This window comes from Dreissena polymorpha, chromosome 2, assembly GCF_020536995.1.
Source record: "Dreissena polymorpha isolate Duluth1 chromosome 2, UMN_Dpol_1.0, whole genome shotgun sequence".
In the NCBI taxonomy this organism is placed as follows: domain Eukaryota; kingdom Metazoa; phylum Mollusca; class Bivalvia; order Myida; family Dreissenidae; genus Dreissena; species Dreissena polymorpha.
Window position 1 is genome coordinate 106840006 of NC_068356.1, and position 22110 is coordinate 106862115.

Below are 22110 nucleotides of genomic sequence, written 5' to 3' on the forward strand. Positions count from 1 at the left end.
ATATGTAACATAATTAAAAGGTTTATGATCACTGGATGCTTGCCTTTATGCAATTATCAACCAGTGATGTGCAATATGGTTTGAGGGAACTAGGCCAATAATAAGTAATACATAGCAATGAGGGTAAAAGCCCATTTGTAGCTAAAAAATGAAACAGAATCCTGAAAATAACTGTGGGGAATCAACAAATAAAAAACACACTGTTTTTTTATTTCAGGCCAGTTGTACCTCCTGTACATCCGCCTCCATATCCTGTTTGGTTTTCCCATAATGTACTGCCAGCTCTGTGATGCAGTCCTCATCCACCTTCCACTGAAATCACACAGTGAGATATGGTTATGTGTAACCCCCCATGCTGAACTAGGAAGGGGAATTTCCAATTTATTTGTATGCTACTTAATAACTTTTTTAAGGAAATATGCGTTAAGGAAACACATTCCATGTGAAATCCTTGCAAAGAAAGTGGTCTAGTCAGGAACAGTTACCTTATAGCTTCCAGTCAGCATACAAGCTGTTTAACAGAAAAAACAACATGAATTTACTCCAAATGTGTGACTAATTCGCAAAACAACAAACATCCATGATTGCTTGATTAATTACCTGCATCATCATAATTCAATAAGGCCAATCTAAGACAATTGTAATTATAAATTTTTTCAAATACTACCAATCTGGTTTTCGTTAAGCTCTCACCCTATACTTTGAATGCCACTCTACGCTGATGTCAAAGCCCTTGAGTAGCCAGGGATGTGAGATAAGCTGCCCAACTGTGATGCGCCGTTTAGGGTCAACCTGGAGCATGCTAGCTATCAACTCCTTGGACTCCTGGCTCAGCCATGCTGGGGTCTCATACCGTCCACTCTACATGGGCAACACACAGGCAACAGTGTCATGTATACATGGTACACACAGGCAAATATAAGGTTTGCTTGAGACTTTAGATACTGGTAAAACCTTTAAAATTATCATTTAATAATTTCATTCCATAAAGGCCCGTATATTTCTTTTAACTTCTATTAATAAACAATGTGATACATATCGAAACTTTGTTTCATGTTTCTTTTGTTTTTTAATTTATGGTACACGCAGGCCAACAGTGACATGTATATATGGTACACACAGGCCAACAGTGACATGCATACATGGTACACACAGGCCAAAAGTGGCATGTATATATGGTACACGCAGACTAACAGTGACATGTATACATGATACACACAGGCCAAAAGTGACATGTATATGGTACACACAGGTCAAAAGTGACATGTATACATGGTACACACAGGCCAACAGTGACATGTATACATGGTACACATAGGCCAAAAGTGACATTTATATATGGTACACACAGGCAACAGTGTCATGTATACATGGTACACACAGGCCAACAGTGACATGTAGATATTTATTATTTTTTGTGTCTCAAAATCCCATTATTTTATATAACACAAACTAAATTGATTGTTGCTTTTTATGGTGTCAGATCTTTGATTTTTCATGATCGATTTAATTGTAATGCTGCGAAATTACCCGACACAAACATTAACAACAATGGCGGACAGTGGTGTTGTTATTGCTGCTACCGCAGTTAAAATTTTGTCATAAAAGCAATTATACAAGAAAGTTAAGTCAAATATGTTTGTCTTTGAAATCATTTATCTGATATATGAAGATGCTATCTAGAAGCAAAAAAATATTCCTGAAGTACTGCAGAAATTTCGTGTTGTACTGACAACTGACATAACATTAGTATGCACAGTGTGAACAATTACTAATAACAACAAACACTTGTTTTGGCAGTGATAAATGAGTCTGTTGTAGACTGTTAACTCACTGTTAACTCAGTGCAGCCTTGGGCTGAGGAACTTACTCAATGGGTACCCCCCCCTTATAGACTGTTAACTCAGTGCAGCCTTGGGCTGAGGAACTTACTCAATGGGTACCCCCCCCTTATAGACTGTTAACTCAGTGCAGCCTTGGGCTGAGGAACTTACTCAATGGGTACCCCCCCCCCCCCCTTATAGACTGTTAACTCAGTGCAGCCTTGGGCTGAGGAACTTACTCAATGGGTATCCCCCCCCCCCCCCTTATAGACTGTTAACTCAGTGCAGCCTTGGGCTGAGGAACTTACTCAATGGGTACACCCCCCCTTATAGACTGTTAACTCAGTGCAGCCTTGGGCTGAGGAACTTACTCAATGGGTACCCCCCCACCCTTATAGACTGTTAACTCAGTGCAGCCTTGGGCTGAGGAACTTACTCAATGGGTACCCCCCCCCCCCCTTATAGACTGTTAACTCAGTGCAGCCTTGGGCTGAGGAACTTACTCAATGGGTACCCCCCCCCCCCTTATAGACTGTTAACTCAGTGCAGCCTTGGGCTGAGGAACTTACTCAATGGGTACCCCCCCCCCCCCCCTTATAGACTGTTAACTCAGTGCAGCCTTGGGCTGAGGAACTTACTCAATGGGTACCCCCCCTTATAGACTGTTAACTCAGTGCAGCCTTGGGCTGAGGAACTTACTCAATGGGTACCCCCCCCCCCTTATAGACTGTTAACTCAGTGCAACCTTGGGCTGAGGAACTTACTCAATGGGTACCCCCCCCCCCCCCCCCCTTATAGACTGTTAACTCAGTGCAGCCTTGGGCTGAGGAACTTACTCAATGGGTACCCCCCCCCCCCCCCCCCCCCTTATAGACTGTTAACTCAGTGCAGCCTTGGGCTGAGGAACTTACTCAATGGGTACCCCCCCCCCCCCCTTATAGACTGTTAACTCAGTGCAGCCTTGGGCTGAGGAACTTACTCAATGGGTACCCCCCCCCCCCCCTTATAGACTGTTAACTCAGTGCAGCCCTGGGCTGAGGAACTTACTCAATGGGTACCACCCCCCCCCTTATAGACTGTTAACTCAGTGCAGCCTTGGGCTGAGGAACTTACTCAATGGGTACCCCCCCCCCCCCCCTTATAGACTGTTAACTCAGTGCAGCCTTGGGCTGAGGAACTTACTCAATGGGTACCCCCCCCCCCCCCCTTATAGACTGTTAACTCAGTGCAGCCCTGGGCTGAGGAACTTACTCAATGGGTACCCCCCCCCCCCCCCTTATAGACTGTTAACTCAGTGCAGCCTTGGGCTGAGGAACTTACTCAATGGGTACCCCCCCCTTATAGACTGTTAACTCAGTGCAGCCTTGGGCTGAGGAACTTACTCAATGGGTACCCCCCCCTTATAGACTGTTAACTCAGTGCAGCCTTGGGCTGAGGAACTTACTCAATGGGTACCCCCCCTTATAGACTGTTAACTCAGTGCAGCCTTGGGCTGAGGAACTTACTCAATGGGTACCCCCCCCCCCCCCCCTTATAGACTGTTAACTCAGTGCAACCTTGGGCTGAGGAACTTACTCAATGGGTACCCCCCCCCCCCTTATAGACTGTTAACTCAGTGCAGCCTTGGGCTGAGGAACTTACTCAATGGGTACCCCCCCCCCCCCCCTTATAGACTGTTAACTCAGTGCAGCCTTGGGCTGAGGAACTTACTCAATGGGTACCCCCCCCCCCCCCTTTTAGACTGTTAACTCAGTGCAGCCTTGGGCTGAGGAACTTACTCAATGGGTACCCCCCCCCCCCCCCTTATAGACTGTTAACTCAGTGCAGCCTTGGGCTGAGGAACTTACTCAATGGGTACCCCCCCCCCCCCCCCCCTTATAGACTGTTAACTCAGTGCAGCCTTGGGCTGAGGAACTTACTCAATGGGTACCCCCCCCCCCCTTATAGACTGTTAACTCAGTGCAGCCTTGGGCTGAGGAACTTACTCAATGGGTACCCCCCCCCCCCCCCCTTATAGACTGTTAACTCAGTGCAGCCTTGGGCTGAGGAACTTACTCAATGGGTACCCCCCCCCCCCCCCCCCCCCCCCCCCCCCCCCCCTTAAAGACTGTTAACTCAGTGCAGCCTTGGGCTGAGGAACTTACTCAATGGGTACCCCCTCCCCCCCTAATGAAAGGATCAGAATCAGCAAGGTCACTGGACAATGTATACCTGCATACCTGCTGCAAACAAACATCTTCTTACTGTTACTAGTACGAGTATGTTTGGATTTGTATCATCTTCATCCACAGGGGTGTGATTGAGGCAAAGTCAGAGGGAAGGAAAATTCTGTTGACTGATTTTGACTACGCAAATGGCGGGCGTAACGCAATGACAACCCTTAAAACAGACATTAAAGTAAACAACTTCTTGAACTTCATAACAATATTTCTTTATAAAAACTTGTTAAACTTCACATTTAACATACTGACGATGCAAAGTAAACAGTATTTATTGTGATATAGCAGCAGTTTTTCAATGTATTGAATTACTGTAAATGGACTAAATATAAACAAACACACTTGAGTGTTCTTCTTGTGTTAATGATGTATTATACTGAGTTAAATTAATATATTTAATTTGTTTACCTTTCAATATCTTGCATTTCACATCTTCAGTTCAATGCTATTTCAGTTAACTGAACAGCGTGACAAACATACTAAAGCAGAATATGCATATGAATCTGATTATACACAGATCCACTAACATATAAATCAAATCATGTTTGTCTATTTCCATGTTCAAACGATACTCTTCTAAATTGTTTTACTTGGCGAATAGACTGAACTCCAATTTGCAAACACTGGTTTCCGTGACACAAGTTCACTGTGCACATTTCTAAACACAATGTGTGTTGCTTGTATCTAAAACATAGTCTTTTTGTTGACAAACACATTTCATTATTCCTATCAAACTATATGATTTCAGTCGTTAATTCAATTGCTATTTGTCTTTTCAATAATCTTAATTTTCACTAAACAACGGCGCCATTTGCAAACAAATCAGCTTAGAAATACCAAACACATTTTAAGAAACCGATTTTAATTGTAAGATTGGGAAACGACAGCCAATTATATCGCTCGTTTTAAAAATGTTTTGGCAGAATCTACCAGTGTAAAATGCGGAGAGATTTTGCGGGCCATGGATATTTCGGGCCGCTTATGAAATAAATCCGCGGAATCCGTGGTACCACCTCTCCCCCACATTTTTTAAAACAAATTTATGCGAATCTCAGAAGTAACCCCCGGGACAACTCAATCCGCGGAAAAATCACACCCCTGATCCAGCAGTAAAAATGCAAATGTCATTGACCAAGTTCGACATGTCATTTACCAAGTTTAACAGACCTTACCAAAACAACCAATAAGTCATACCTGTATCTTTTTATATAAATGAGGAATATTTTCATCGTCAAATGGTAGGTAACCACACAATAGGGCATAGAGAAGAATTCCCATACTCCATATGTCAGCCTGAAAAACAAGAGAAGAATTCCCATACTCCATATGTCAGCCTGAAAGACAAGAGAAGAATTCACATACTCCATATGTCAGCCTGAAAGACAAGACAAGAATTCCCATACTCCATGTCAGTCTGAAAGACAAGAGAAGAATTACCATACTCCATATGTCAGCCTGAAAGACAAGACAAGAATTCCCATACTCCATGTCAGTCTGAAAGACAAGCAGACACAACGAAATATGACAGCTTTAACATCTAACAATAGAAACAGTTTAAATTTAGATGAGACAGATCAGTATTTTTAAGGCTTTAAACACAGCATTCCTTATCATATGCACATTTTACAAAAATTCAATTCTAAAATAGGCACAGACATTTGCAAGAATAGACTAGGAACAGACTTTGCATAGTACCCAATTAATCTGGGGGTGTAATTCAAGCAGTCATTTCAAATTTTTGAAAAACATAACAACTTAAATTATCTGATTGCTGGGCTGTACAATTTTCAAAAGGCTATGCACCATGTAAGACTTATGATTTAAAATGCACTCCAGCCCATTCAAAGTCTGTATTTGCCATCACAAAACATCAAATCAGCATTTCCATAAAAGCTTTCAATAGGAATTTGCAAAATATCTTCTTCAAATATTCCAAAATAACATAAAGTATGAGGAACAGAATACCTGAGCAAAAGGGCACAGGTGTTTTTAACACAATGAGCTTGTATAACATTATCATTAAACTTCACAAGGGGTAGAAACATGAGAATAAACAGCATACAGCATTATTGAAACAGGTTGTGTCCCTTTGCATTTTCATCAACTGTCTGTAGACAGTTAAAAATGGCCAAGTCAGACATCACTGACAAAAAAGGCCTGTGGTTTATCAAAGAGATCATAACCAGAGTTCATCATGTATCTATGGACATAAGTCCACAGGTATGTAATGAACAATACTATTAACAACTAAGTACATGAAAGAAACGATAGTTATATCATTAAAAAAAAACTTTGACAAATCAATCATTTGAGTTATAAATAATCAAAATAATAAATCTGTACAGTAACTGTGAAAAGAACTTCAATTCTTGGTAAGGAAATATATAATATGAGATTTATAATTATATAAATTACTTCCCTTGAAAATAATTGTCTCTAACAAATCTTTATTTTTAGTAGCAAATAATTAAAAGCCACTACCGTGACTGTAGATTCACCACTCAAAATGTGCAGCTCCATGAGATACACATGCATGCCAAATATATAAAGTGGCTATGTTCAATATTGAATAATTATCTCCCTTTAAAGCTTATTACTTCCCTTAAATGTGTATTTTTTACCGTAGACCTTGAAGGATGACCTTGACGTTGACCTTTTAACACAATGTGTTTGTCAGAAACACAATGCCGCCTACTGCGCCGCTTTGATTTATTTAACAAAATTATATACATGGGCAGGTCAGATAACTATGTCCATATAAAACTTATAACTTCCCTTGACTTTGTTTTTTCGACCCTAGACCTTGAAGGATGATGTTCACCTTGAAATTTTACCACTCAAAATGTGCAGCTCCATGAGATACACATGCATGCCAAATATCAAGTTGCTATCTTCAATATTTAAAAAGTTATGGCCAACGTTAAGGTTTTAGCACGACGCCTACGGCGGACAACGAGCTGGCTATGACAATAGCTCGGGTTTTCTCCGAAAACAGCCGAGCTAAAATTCCAATTCATATTGTTGCTTGGTTGCATCTTGATTTTTTCATTTTTAATGTTAGAAACACTTTATTCCCAAATATGCATAATACATTTCCACTATAATTATCAGTGCAGTTCACATTTAATAGGGAACAAGATATATGTCCCCTAGCAGCTCCATTGTCAGAATTTTTTTCATATATTTGTTGCCATAGCAACCATAATTTTTTATGTTGGAATAAAATGAAATGACGTGCATAATGTCCATATTGCCATCTATCCATGTTTCAAGTTTCATGAAAAAATATGAAGAACTTTTAAAGTTATCGCAGGATCCAGAAAAGTGTGACAGACAGACAGACTTACAGAGCGCAAACCATAAGTCTTCTCCGATGAAACCGGTAGGGGACAAGAAGCATATCATGTAGTGTCTATTCTAGAAAACTAAAAGAAGGGTGGAAATTTTGGCTATCAAATTTTTCGGCAAATTTGATATTGCTGTGATCTTATAAAGTACTCCTGGATATTGAGCGCGCAAATTATTTTGCTCATGCTGAAAATGTGCACAATCTTATGAAAATTAACGTGAATTGTGCAGTCAAAAATGGACACTGATCATGTGACAATAATGCACGCCAAAGCTATAACAATTATGATCATACAAAATAAGTTTTTTGCATACCTGCAGGCTAGAGCAATTCATGATTTCTTTGAGATACCGTACTTTCTTGCTTTACTAACTTTGTACATAAAATGGTTGCTGACAGACAAAAAACTTTATTAAATAGTGGAAGTTCTTGGTATTTAATGATGTTTTCTATTGATTAAAGCTCAATAAAATCTTCAAATGATTTTAAAATCTCTGGATAAAACATCTCTGTTGTCAATTATTCAATATATTCAATAACACTTGCTAGTATAAACTGTAACAAGTCAATGTTACTGGAGTATTCTTAAGGTGATTGTTATGTGGAAAATAAGTTTGTTAGAAGCAGCTATTAAGGTGATTTGACACCCGTTATCCGTCCAATGTGTGTAAGCGTTCCTCTATTATATGATTTACACCATTTTAAATTCTTTGTATTTCATTAAAAAACATGTTTTCCAAGTCTATATGAAACTGAATTAGTTAAAATTGATAGTCTCCAAACCAATTTAGTATGTATCATGTGCCATATTTAAAAGAAATAAATCCAAATATCCCGAGTTTTGTCAAAATTACCTAAAAACAGGAGTGTTGGGGAAATTGATGTACATATCAAAATGCATATAAAGTGTTCACTGATATCCATGGTAACCCACTCACCTCTGCCCCAAGGTACTCCTTGCCTGAGATCAACTCTGGGGCTGCATAGGCCGGACTGCCACAACATGTATACAAATGGTTCTCCATTCCTCCCTGGAATGCAGTTAGTGAGGAAACAAACTTAGTTCTTCAGTGTTTGCTTTCAAACTGTCAATATCAAGTCCATTTCTCCTACATGTGATGTTAACCTAACTTTATATTGTTATATTTTGGATATTTTAACTCATGACTATGTAACGTAAAATAAATACGTATATACACATTTTGATTTTTGTTCAGAATTTTACTTGATGAAATTCAATTATTTTGCCAAATTTCATATTGTTTAATTTGAATTAAATAAGTAAATGTGTTTTAATTGTTCAAATGCCTCATTTTACTTGTTCATGTTAATGCAAGAATTACAAGAGCATGCCTTTGGCTTAGCACAGAGCCCAAAGTCTATGAGTTTGAGATTCTGTTCCTCATCTAGCAGGAGATTCTCAGGTTTGAGGTCGCGGTGAGCGTACCCCTGGTTGTGTATGTAGCCCACAGCGGCCACTATCTGGCGGAAGAAGATCCGCGCCTCCTCCTCCCCTAGCTTGTCTTTGGCCACAATGTAGTCAAACAACTCTCCCTCTGGGCAGTACTAGCAAAATACAGGGAGCCAGCTTTAGTCTTTCAAAATAAATCATATACATTTTTATGCTTTTAACTTTCACTTTCTAACAATTAAAGACAAAATTTTATGCCATAAAAACATTACAATTTCATATTTGATTATAAAACCTCTTCCCATATTGTGTGACAAAAATACCAGGAAAACCTGTAAATTTAGTATGATAAAATACAAAGCACATAACAGAAACATACAGTGTTGGCATCAGGGATTATAGATATATTAAGTATCTTTTTTCATTACATACTCTTCCCCTTAAAGAACATTACATTTAAAGATATGGCAATACCTGCACTGTCCGGTTGCCTGACTGTGCTCACCTCAAGGATCATGTAGAATCTATCAGTGGTCTCTATGACTTGGTACAGCTTACATATGTGCTGATGGCACAGTGCCTTCATGGCTGCAATCTCAGTCTTCACTCTCGGCAGGTCCTCCTGAAATAAAGGGTTGGCAATTGTTTATAAACAATGTTCTGCTCTTTAACAGCGAATATCACAAACGCATTATGTTAAAGTGTACTCACACAAAAAGTGTAACACTAAATTGTAATCAAGATTTAAACAAAATTCAAAAATCCTTTCAACTCACTCCAAGAGAGCGTTTGTCCATGATTTTGATAGCAACTTTCTCTCCTGTCAATGCATGGTAAGCTAATTTCACCTTGGCGAAACCACCTGAAAAACCACATAACATTTTACATGTTTATTATATCAAGGAGGAAGAAAGTGGGCGAAGATTTACAAAGGATGTCCAAAGATAGCTTGCTCCGCTATTCTTCTGTTCTAGTATTACCCGTATGTACCTTAATATAGCGACCACAAGGTAAAGTAAAGTAGGAGTGGATGAAAATTTATAAAACAAGAGGGCCAAGATGGCCCTAGTTCGCTCACCTGAGAGGAGTCGGTTCATTCAATCTTTACCAAACATCAAACTTGACCTAGATATTGTCCAGACAAACATCCTGGTCAAGTTTCATCATTATTGAACCAAAACTCTGGCATATGGAGTGTTTTTGTTTTTGTAAGATTTGACCTGGTGACCTATATTTTGAGTTGACCCCCCCTATACCAAATATCAAACTTTGCTTACAAAAATAAATATTATGACCAAGATTCATAAAATCTGAAACAAAATTGTGACCTCTAGAGTGTTTACAAGGATTTTGTATAATATAATGAAAATTTGGACAATCTAAGGGCAATAATTATATATAAAACCAATCTTTGTACCAAGTTTCAAGATGATTGGGCAAAAATTGTGACTTTTAGAGTGTTCACAAGCTTTTTTAACTATAAAAATTTAAGAAAACTGCCCCCCCCCCCCCCCCCCCCCGGCTGCCATGTTATTCAACTGACCAGAACCATTTTCGAATTTTCGAACTCAACTCTCATTTCAAGGAAACAAATGTTCTGACCAAATTTCATGAAAATTGGGCCAAAAATGTGACTTCTAGAGTGTTCACATGTTTTCACTATATACATATAGAGAAAAATGCACCGCCCACTGGCGGCCATGTTTTTTCACCGATCTGGACCATTTTCGAACTCGTTCGAGATATCAATAAAACCAATGTTTTGACCACCTTTCATGATGATTGGGCAAAAATTGTGACTTCTAGAGTGTTTACAAGGTTTCTCTATAGCCAAATAAGGAAAACTGCCCCGCCCACTGACGGCCATGTTTTTCAACAGACTGGAACCACTTTTGAACTCGACCAACATATCATTAAGGCAAACATTTTGACAAAGTTACATGAAGATTGGGCATGACATGTGACTTCTACAGTGTTAACAAGGTTTTTCTTTTTTTTGACCTAGTGACCTAGTTTTTGACCCAGCATGACCCAGTTTCGAACTTGATCGAGATATCATTGGGACAAATCTTCTGACCAAGTTTCATGAAGATCGGACATGAAATGTGGCCTCTAGAGTGTTTACAAACCAAATGTGGACGACGGACGGACGGACCCACGAATGATACATTGTGTGTCTTATATTTTGTGGGACTATCAAAATCGTATTGTGGGTCTTTTCATTTTTGTTTCTAACGAAAGATACATTGTGTGTTTTTCAGACTTCTGTGTCTATATCACTGTGTGTCTTTTCATCCAAATAAATAACTATGTTTGCAAATGGATTTCACTGCAGCAGAACAAAATGGAACAAAATAAAACAATTAAAAAGGAGGGCTGCCAGAGGACAGCGCTGGTCAACTTTTCTGAATACTTGTCACATATTTGCTCAGATCACACGTTAATTTTCAATATGTTCAAGTTATTACAGAGTATAATCTCAGATCACACTTACTTTTCAGTACATTGAAGTTTCGTAATTTAAGCTTTTGCAGTGAAAAACTAACATTGACAAATACAAATAACATTTTCCCAAAGTTATTTCTGATTTATAAAAATTTGACCACAGCAAATGCCGTGGTGGGTACAATAGCTCTCATTTTCTTTGAAAAGTTGAGCTAAACAACACCTAGGGAAAGTCAAACAAATATTGAAATTGAATGTCGTATTTCTTCTACAGACTCGGTATAAATCCTATTTACAACATGTATAGACAGTTAATATGTATAAAATATATCTCCATTTACCTATACACACACATGACATGAACTTCAGAACTAGATACCTGTCGAGCCCAGTGTCAATAAAGCAAAGTTGGTATCCTGTTTGGACACAGACACAATTAATAACAAAAAACAAACAAACCTGACAAAAACCAACAAGAAATATTTGTTTAAAAAAAGTGTCAATGCATAAGGGAGATACAGACTGGACACGGTGTATAATGCTAATTTTGGACCTTTGAACTCTTATATTGACTTGAGCGACTATATCTGAGGCAATCAGAAGCCTGTTTATGAAAACAACGAGCCAATTAACACCAGGCTTTCTAATCCACGCATGCGCGTACACCCGCATGTTGGACATGTGGCTTTTTTGTGTAGTGGGACTGTCAAACTCGCAGAACCCATACAACAGATTTATATTTGACGATATTTGAAGTGTGACCTTGACCTTTGAGGTAGCAACCTGGATCTTTCGTGTTGCACACCAGCTCATGGTGTTTAACAATTATGCAAAGTTATTTTAACAAGTGTCAATGCATACGAGAGATACAGACCGAACAAGGTGTATAATGCTAATTTTTGACCTTTGAACTCTTATATCGACTTGAGTGACTATATCTGAGGCAATCAGAAGCCTGTTTATGAAAACGACGAGCCAATGAACATCAGGCTTTCTAATCGACGCATGCGCGAACACCCGCGTGTTGGACATGTGGCTTTTTTTGTGTAGTGGGACTGTCAAACTCGCAGAACCCATACAACGGATTTACATTTGTCGATATTTGAAGTGTGACCTTGACCTTTGAGCTAGAGACCTGGATCTTTCGTGTTGCACACCGGCTCATGGTGTTTAACAATTATGCCAGGTTATTTAAAATAAGTGTCAATGCATAAGGGAGATACAGACTGGACAATGTGTATAATGCTAATTTTTGACCTTTGAACTCTTATATCGACTTGAGCGACTATATCTGAGGCAATCAGAAGCCTGTTTATGAAAACGACGAGCCAATGAACACCAGGCTTTCTAATCGACGCATGCGCGTACACCCGCGTGTTGGTCATGTGGCTTTTTTTGTGTAGAGGGACTGTCAAACTCGCAGAACCCATACAACGGATCTATATTTGACGATATTTGAAGTGTAACCTTGACCTTTGGGCTAGAGACCTGGATCTTTCGTGTTGCACACTGGCTCATGGTGTTTAACAATTATGCCAGGTTATTTAAAAAAAGTGTCAATGCATAAGGGAGATACAGACCGGACAATGTGTATAATGCTAATTTTTGACCTTTGAACTCTTATATCGACTTGAGCGACTATATCTGAGGCAATCAGAAGCCTGTTTATGAAAACGACGAGCCAATGAACACCAGGCTTTCTAATCGACGCATGCGCGTACACCCGTGTGTTGGACATGTGGCTTTTTTTGTGTAGTGGGACTGTCAAACTCGCATTACCCCTACAACGGATCTATATTTGACAATATTTGAAGTGTGATATGACCTTTGAGCTAGAGACCTGGATCTTTCGTGTTGCACACCTGCTCATGGTGTTTAACAATTATGCCAAGTTATTTAAAAAAGTGTCAATGCATAAGGGAGATACAGCCTGGACAAGCAATCCTGACCGAAAACCTAAACCAACTAATATACAGACACGCAAGTGCCATTGTGGTAACTGTATCGCGCTCATTACCAGCGGCATGACAAAAATTATTCCAATCATACTGGTAAACATTCCCATCAGAAAAAACTAATTGTCAGTGTTTTATTCAACTGCCTCGTCCTTTTTAAATAATCCAAATAAGTAACTGTAAAACAAAAAACATGCTTAGGCTGTGTGCATATGTATTTTGTACTAACAATTTCAAACTAAAAATGTCTAGACAATTCTTACAAAGTTTCCTTAAGATTTGTCAAACTTAATATTATCTTGAAAAAAAATTGGATCAAAAATGTGTCTTCAAGCATATTTACAATTATTTTTGTAAATGTTTGCACACATTCTAGCTTTTGGACCCACATGACCCAGATTCCATATTGGTCTTGCCAAAACATTTTCTTCAAGTTTGGCCCATACATATGGCAGCTTAAGTTACATATTATAAGCGACTTTTGGACAGGACACACAATCTCTTTTTTATAAATATCAAAAGTTGTGAACCTAAGAAAAACCACAGGAGAAAAAAGAATCTATTTTGAAAAATGTTTCTTCCTAAGTAGTGACAAATAGACCTTGCTTCTAAAATTCATTTGTGACCTTATGTTCAAAACATGTGTTTTTATTCTATACCTTAAACTTTACTTGTATTATTTGTAAACTGAAATCAGGTATATAAGAAAATAAATTAGGTACATTTCAAAAGCATTGATGAAGCAAAAAGGAAAATATTGTATCTAAGCTTTTCTATAAGCATTTTTAACGTTTGATATTATACCAGATTCTTTTCCACCTTTACACATATACATAGAAGAGTTTCAATTCAACAAATAAAATGCTAACGCAACAAACATCATCCTTATTTGCCAAGTCACTGTCGCATGAACTTTTCAATGTCTCTTGAAGGTATTCTTATAATGTTCCTTCCGAGTAACAGTAGTAAACAACATGTTTTTATTTTTTCTTATGATTCATTGCACTAATTTTCTTAATTATCTTGTCTTTTGACCTTTTCCAAATTTGCCCATTTTTCTTACGACTTTTCTGTTTGGCATCTTCAACATGCTGTTTCCGCGGACAAATTCCACTTTTTAGATATTCCCTAAAGTAAGTTTTTATTTCCTCTGTTTCTACCTCTGTGAATTTCTGAGGTTTTGCAGCCTTTTGGGTGGGCTTCCTTTTTCTCTTTCCCTCAAATTCCTCTTCATCCTCATCTGATATAGTGTGGTCATCTTCGTCCATGCTTCTGAAAAAGTTACAAAGAATATTATTCAAATAGAAGCAAGCAACACTAATTCAAAACTTATTACAAAATATATAGTCCTTATTTCTGACAACACACACTACAGTGGCGATAATTAAATCAATAGGACACCGAGGATTTGACTATTTTGGTCTTCTCAGATCAGCTTGTTCAGCATCAATTTCCAAAACATGACCAAAAAGCAACCGATTTTCTAATAGACAAGATTCACATCAAATATCTAAGCTTGCTCTATCAGAAAAGGAGTTTTCTCTATGCTCACAATGAGCATTTTGTAATCAGGTGAGCTGAAAAGTAGTAGTGAGATCTTAGTAAGCCATTCGAAAAAGTAAGAAAAGTAAAAACACTGGAAAGCGCAACTCAGCTAAAAAACAGTGATCTCCAATGGGGATATTAAAGTACATTGTTTCATTTTTTTTTGTAATTTAACTTACACATAGCCATATGGGGCATCAAGACTTGTGTGCTCAGCATCGACTTCTGCTTGACCTCCAAGACTTGTGTACTCAGCATCAACTTCTGCTTGACCTTCTGCTCCATTTTCATTACCACATGTCTCTGGACCAGATGTTAAAATTTCTGAAAACATTCATCAACTGTTTACAAAGTGTACTGTTAACAGTTAATGCACCTACATGTTTATCAGATTTTCATCAATTTCATAATCAAGCATCTGCCATGTACAACAAGAAGTATCGTTGAAAACAATGGATGCTCCCTGATAATGCGCTTGGTCAATCTATGTGTTAATAACCACCTAAAAAAAATTATTATTAGCCTCGGTGACCTTGACCCCAAATGACATGCGTCATCAAAAGATAGAGGTCTATGCAAGGTACCTACATGCCAAATATGTAAGAGATCGGTAAAATATTGAAGGCACTACGAGAAACTGTAACAAAAGTTTGACAGAAAAATATATTATTAGCCTCGGTGACATTGACCCCAGTGACCTCAAACCTCATCAAAAGGTAGAGGTCCATGCAAGGTACCTACATGCCAAATATGAAAGAGATCGGTTAAGTATTGAAGGTGCTTTGAGAAACTGTAATAAGAGTGACGGAAAAATCTATTATCAGCCTCATTGACCTTGACCCCAGTGACCTCAAACCTCATCAAATGTAGAGGTCCATGCAAGGTACCTACATGCCAAATATGAAAGAGATCGGTTAAGTATTGAAGGTGCTATGAGAAACTGTAACAAAAGAGTGACAGAAGAATCTATAATTAGCCTCAGTGACCTTGACCCCAGTGACCTCAAACCTCATTAAAAGGTAGAGGTACATGCAAGGTACCTACATGCCAAATATGAAAGAGATCGGTTAAGTATTGAAGGTGCTTTGAGAAACTGTAACAAAAGTGTGACGGAAGTAAGGAAGGAAGGAAGGACAAACTGGCAACTATATGCTCCGCCGAAATTTTATTTCGGGGAGCATTATAAAACAGTCTACATTATAACAGGGTCACTATGGGTTGAAAAGGGATATAGATATACAGCCTGCATTTGAAATAATTTGATTGGCTGATAAGGTAGGTCCAAACAATAAAATAGATTTCAGCAAGAAACTCCGGGAAATGGCAGTCATTTTGTTTTAAGTCAGTCTGAATCTAGTATTAAATAAGAAAGTAAATGTGAAATGTTATACATACATGTAGATATTTAAATAACATCATCAATAAGTAAGTGTTTGATATTGGCCCTGTTATTTGTCCTCGCGTCAGTCTTATTGGCCCTCTACCTTGGGCGAATACGACTGCCCTCGGAAAAATAACAGTTGAGACCAATATAAAATCACCTAATCATCAACAAATAGTCAAAATCAGTGCTAAGAAAATTTCTATATATATATTAGATATAAAACATTTATGAAAAAAAATATACACATACATGTGTTGTCCTAGAAAAACATAAACATTTTGCATTTAACTGCTACATCTGGTACTTACAAAACTTTTATTATTCAATCCTTATATTAAATAGTTATATGTGCTTTTAGTTTATAATTTTTATGCCATACCGCGATTAGAACACTGAATCTAATTTAATTATAATAGTTTAAAACCAATTTTTAAAGTAAAATTCATTTTAATTATTAAATACTTACCTGTTATTTCTAGCTAATCCCTTTCCAGGGAGTTAATTATCCAGAAAACTTTAAGCGCTGGGAATCATCCACCTCTAATAAAGAAAACCAAGTCAAGTTAAACATAGTACAATGTAACCTAACCGGAAATCAAGAACAACAACTCATCTTTCCTTTACAAAAACATAAAATGTCGATGAGCGGGGTGAGAGGTGGGACTTACCGATAACAGGTAAGTATTTAATAATTAAAATGAATTTTACTTTAAAAATTTGTTTTAATATCATAAATACATACCTGTTATCTCTAGCTGATTTTGCAGCTGCGGCGGGAAGGTTCGCATATTTTTTCCCATCACAGGAGAACCCATATTTAGGGTTTTCAGCCAGAGATAGTAGATCATGTCCTCAGATTATCTTCATTAGTACCATATTGTACGTACTTAATTCTCGGATGGCCTAGAGTACTTATGCCATAGAAGAAATTACAGTTTGAGCCACAACAAGAGAACCCAACATATACAAATTGTCTGGTTGGCACTCAAGAGAATGAAGATAAAAAGAGGAGAAGGTGGTAGGATTCCTCCAGAAAGCAGCTTGAAGCACTTCAGACAGTGGGGTATAATTAATATAAGCCCACAAAGCCGAAAGAGTTCTTAATTCATGCGGTCTTATCTTACACAGGGATAAATCACTGGATGAAAGAGAAAAATAAGCCTTCTTAATTGTCGAGGCTATCCAACGGGAAATACAAGCCGCAGACACATAGCACCCCCCTTTTAATGGAATGAAAAGTCTTTTACGAGAATCTCGAATAAACTTTACTCTCTTGAGGTAGAACTTCAAAGCCCTTACCTGGCAAAGGAGTCTATCACCATCTTCATGTCCACAAGTTCTAGAAAGGCTTAGAACTTTGAAGGGTTTGGAAGCCATAGAGGGAAGTTGATTTTTAGCAAGAAATCCTGGCTGACATAATGTAACAGATCCATCGACAGCATCAAAACGAAGATGGTTATCTTCTATAGAAAGAGCATGAATTTCACTTCTCCGTTTGGATGAAGCCATAGTTAGAAGAAAAACGGTCTTCCAGGTTAGGAACTGTAAAGAAGCCTGATCAAGAGGTTCATAGGGAGCCTTAGTAAGCGAACCAAGCACACAAGCTAAATCCCATTTAGGAGCCAGTGTTCGAGATACAGGACGTTTAAGTTCCATAGCTCTAATCAGTTCCAAAATAGCTGGATCAGCACAGATTTGTGATAACTTAGTAAAAGCCAATGTATGCAAAATCATAGATCTGTATCCTTTGATAGAGCTAAGAGAAAGTTTCTTATCATCAAAAAGATAGATGAGAAAATCCGCTATGCGTCTAGCAGAGGGATTGAGGGGATCAATTTTCCCTCGAACACACCAATTAGAGAAGAGTTTCCAGCGAGCATCATAGACTGCTCTGGTGGATTTTCTCCTTGCAGAAGCAACGAGGGTTGAAGCCCTGACAGAAAAACGTTTCTTCTGCAGAGATTGCCTGATAACGGCCAGACGTGTAAGTGGAACATTACTGGATCCGCATGTAGCCTGCCACTTTGAGATAGAAGATCTGACCTGTGAGGAAGTTTCCTGGGATAATCGTACAGGAGACTGAGAAGATGGTTGAACCAAGATCTCCTGGGCCACCAAGGGGAAATCAGGAGTATCCGGCATGAGCTCACCCTGATTTTCGCCAATATTTGGGGAATTAGAATGGGTGGGGGATAGGCGTAAGCTTCCAGTTGGTCCCAAGCGAACGAAAGCGCGTCTATTGCCCACGCTGCTGGATCATTAACTTGACTCACATACAGAGGAAGTCTGTAGTTGTGTCTGGTCGCAAATAGATCGACCAGGGGATAACCGAACTTGAAAAAGATCTGGTTGGTCACTTCTTGATGAAGTGTCCATTCCGATGGAAGTATCTGATGTTTGCGAGACAACCCATCCGCCAGGACGTTGAGGCGACCTGGTATGTATTTGGCCAAAATATAAATGTTGAGTGTTTTGCAAAAAAAAAACCCAAGTAATTTCCTGGTTTCCAGATACAGGGATTGAGAATGTGTTCCCCCCTGTGCCTGGATGTAAGCCACCACCGATGTGTTGTCTGTTGACACCATCACACAAGAACCTCGAAGATGTGACTGGAAATGAGATACAGCTAGAAATACTGCTCGCATTTCTAGATTGTTGATATGAAGGTGAGATTCCTGATGAGACCACAACCCTGTAACTTTTAGACTGAGAGGTTCCAGGTGAGCACCTCATCCTTCTTTGCTCGCATCCGTGATTAGATGTAATGACGGTTGCTGAGGAGGAAGTGGTACTCTTGCTAAGAGAGTCTCCTCGTCTAGCCACCACTGAAGATGAGACACTAGGGAAGGATGGATTGGAATCTGTTTTAACAGATTGCCCGGAGACCATTTCCAACAAGAGATAATGCTGAAGAGGACGTAGGAATAGACGTCCCAACTGCACAAAGTCTGCTACTGAGCTCCGGATACCGTTGAGAGAGAGGAACTCTTGAGCTGTTATATGAGATTTGGGACAAAACCCAGTTGACCTTTACCATAAGGTCTGATATACGTTGACATGACACTCTGACCCCATTGATGTGTGTCAAGAAATTCATTCCCACGTAAGTAAAGTCCTGAGAAGGAATGAGGTCTGATTTGTCTCCATTGAGAAGGGGTCCTAAAGAGAGGAGTTCCTTCCAAGAGAATTCTAGGTTGGTCAGAAGTAAATGACGATCGAGCTGGTGTAAGAGCCAGTTGTCAAAATACTAAAGAAGAACAATCCCGTGAACTCGGAGGTGAGCTCCGACTGCAGCCATTAGTTTGGTAAAAACTCGTGGGGCGGTCGCCAAACCAAATGGCATGGCCAGGAACTGGCAGACTTGGCCATGAAAGGCGAATCGAAGGTACTTCCGGAAGTTGGGATGTATAGGAACATGGAAGTACGCATCTTCCAGATCCAAAGACACCCCCCAGTGCAGGGGTTTGATGGAGTTCCGTATGAAGGAAGGAGTCTCCATTTTGAAAGTTGGTTTGAGAAGGTACATGTTGAACACTTTTAAATCTATTACTGGTCTCCAGGAACCATTTTTCTTTTGAACAAGAAAAAGACGACTGTAGAATCTTGGAAAATAAGGATCTTGAACCCTTTCTACCACCTGTTTTTCCAAGAGCCCGAGAATGGACTGTGGAATATGTGGATGCTGAGATACCAGTTCTATCGGAACGCGAGAAAGTGAAGGCCTTTTTTCGAATTGAAAAGTCAGGCCTTTTGTAACCAGAGAATGAAACCATGCGTCCTTAGTAATTTGAAGCCATCGGTTTGAAAAGTGGAAAAGTTTGGCCCCGACTGGTATTTCCGGCATCGGAGGTTGTGGAGGTAGAAAGGGTAGGGACCTAGGGCTGATAAGGAGGAGGTACGCCCTTGCCAGCAGAAGGTTTGAAATTCCTCTGATCCGGCTTGGGTTTGTTCTTTTACCCAGAATCTCTACCAGAAAACTTATTAGAAAAAGAAGGTCTGTTATAGGAAGAAGGCCTGTTAGGACCCGACCGTGGATTAACAGCAGGTCTTTTAGAGAAAAGATTGTTTCTCTTAGCCTTCTTGGGTGCTGGAACTGCTGGTGGCCTAGAAGCAGGCTGCTTAAAGGCTCCTTGGCTTTGTCCAGAATTGTTTCTAGCTAAAGAAGCATGAAGTTGGTCATCCTTGTCAGCTGTGATTGCTTCTTGTATCCTTCCACCAAAAAGGAAACCTGATGTGAGAGGAGCCGTTTTGAGCGAGTTCATACCTCGTTCTAAGAGAAAATCTTTAGGTAAAGATGAAAGGATAAGATCTCTTCGAATCCTTACCGTCTCAGACATTGAAGAAGCAGCATTATGTGAAATGCTGTTCGTGATAGGTGGATCAATAAATCCCAAAGTTCTTCCGGAACAGAATCAGACCAATCACAAACCACGTGTAACAAGGTTGCTAGCATTTAATCTACCTGGTTGGATAGACCAAAAGATCTTCGCTCTCTACTTTCCCAATGTTCTTTCATGGAAAAAGGGGCAGACACTGAAGTAGATGAACTAGGCATCGTAAGCAAAAGCTTATTGATGTCTGGAAACTGCAATGGTAATTAAAAAAAAATCTAAACCGGAAGTCGGATCGGGTACTGGTGGTTTGTAGTTACGTTCCTGAAGTTTAGACTCCACAAAATCCTTCGGTACTTTCCACATATCTCCTCGTTTAGGAAATGTTTTATTCACTGATTCCAACGATTGAAAAACAGATAAGACAGTAGTACCAATCGGAAGGCGTGTATCCAAGCGGGAACGCGCCTTAGAAACCATGGTGGGATCAAACGTACGAACGAGTTTTTCAGTGATAGAGATCGCCGAATTAGAATAAGTCTCCACAGGTCGTGGACACAACTCTTCATCCAGAGTCTGGAATATCAGCTCGTAAATTTGATTACTGGAAGCCAAAAATTGATCCGTATCAATGTCCGTATCTGATTCAGCTTCACTCTCTACAGGAACAGAGGTGTGTAGAGAAACAGCAGGAACAGGAATGAAACTATCTTGTGCCAGATTGTCTGGTAAAGATGAATTATCATCCACGACGTCAGCAATTTGATAATGCTTATCAGTATTGACCGGTACAAAATGACCAGACACATTCTGTACCCATAGAACATCAGGATTTGAATGGGTAGCATTAGGGGGTACACGACTAGATAGGGTCGAAGACACCCGTGGTGCTGATAATGTAGCAGTAGTTGTTAGCTGCGCTCCTGAAGTTCCAACATGTGTGGCTGTTAACATGGGAGCCGACACATGTGGTGAGGAAACATGTGATTCCATAAAGGAATAAGACGGTGATCGACTATCCGAATGGTAGGTACGATGTCTACGTGAGGTTTGTCGACGTCGTCGTTTTCTGCGATGTCGCGATCTGGATCGGCTGCGATGTCGAGATGTAGATCGGCTGCGATGAGACCGGGATCTTCTGGGATAGCGTCTCCATGAACGAGGACGTGATTGCTTACGGGCATAGCCGCGATGAGAATCGCTCGACGAAGATGAGCGTGTCCCATGTCTACTCCTTGATGACGAAGATTCATTCGTCGATGACGAGTTGGAAGAAGAGTCATCCGATGATGAAGATCGATGCCTTCTTCTGACTGTTGACCGGTGACCGGACCGGTACCGATGACCGGACCGGTCACCGATGACCGGACCAGACACCGGCCGGTCATATCATTCACCGATCATTGTCGCCGGTATGTATGGTGGGAATCATACGGTCAGATGACGACCGACAGACAACACCACCATCGTGCCCGGTATCCGGTGACTGAAATGTCAGCTGGTCATCTGTGACCAGTGAAGTCACCGGATCATCAACGTCCGTTATAGGTTTGTGGCGTTTGCGGCTGATCGACGTCCGACGGCGACCAGCTTTTTTCAATGTGTCGTAAGACCATCAATCGCACACCGCACATTTTTAAGCAGAGTA

The 22110-nt window shown here is 39.7% G+C and overlaps 2 protein-coding genes across 2 annotated transcripts in view; both read right to left on the bottom strand.

Moving 5' to 3' along the window:
- LOC127868399 (ubiquitin conjugation factor E4 A-like) overlaps window positions 1–22110 on the bottom strand; it is a 155250-nt gene that overhangs the window by 76056 nt on the left and 57084 nt on the right. The gene's annotated exons all lie outside the window — the stretch shown is intronic.
- Window positions 1–22110, bottom strand: part of LOC127868408 (maternal embryonic leucine zipper kinase-like) — a 66431-nt gene that overhangs the window by 10260 nt on the left and 34061 nt on the right. The window contains exons 3-9 of the mRNA XM_052410176.1: window positions 9579–9664; window positions 9308–9424; window positions 8745–8957; window positions 8330–8422; window positions 5237–5335; window positions 694–861; window positions 229–312 (exon numbers count right to left, since the gene is read on the bottom strand). Of these exons, the coding sequence (XP_052266136.1) occupies window positions 229–312; window positions 694–861; window positions 5237–5335; window positions 8330–8422; window positions 8745–8957; window positions 9308–9424; window positions 9579–9664 (860 nt within the window). The remainder of the gene's footprint in view (window positions 1–228; window positions 313–693; window positions 862–5236; window positions 5336–8329; window positions 8423–8744; window positions 8958–9307; window positions 9425–9578; window positions 9665–22110) is intronic.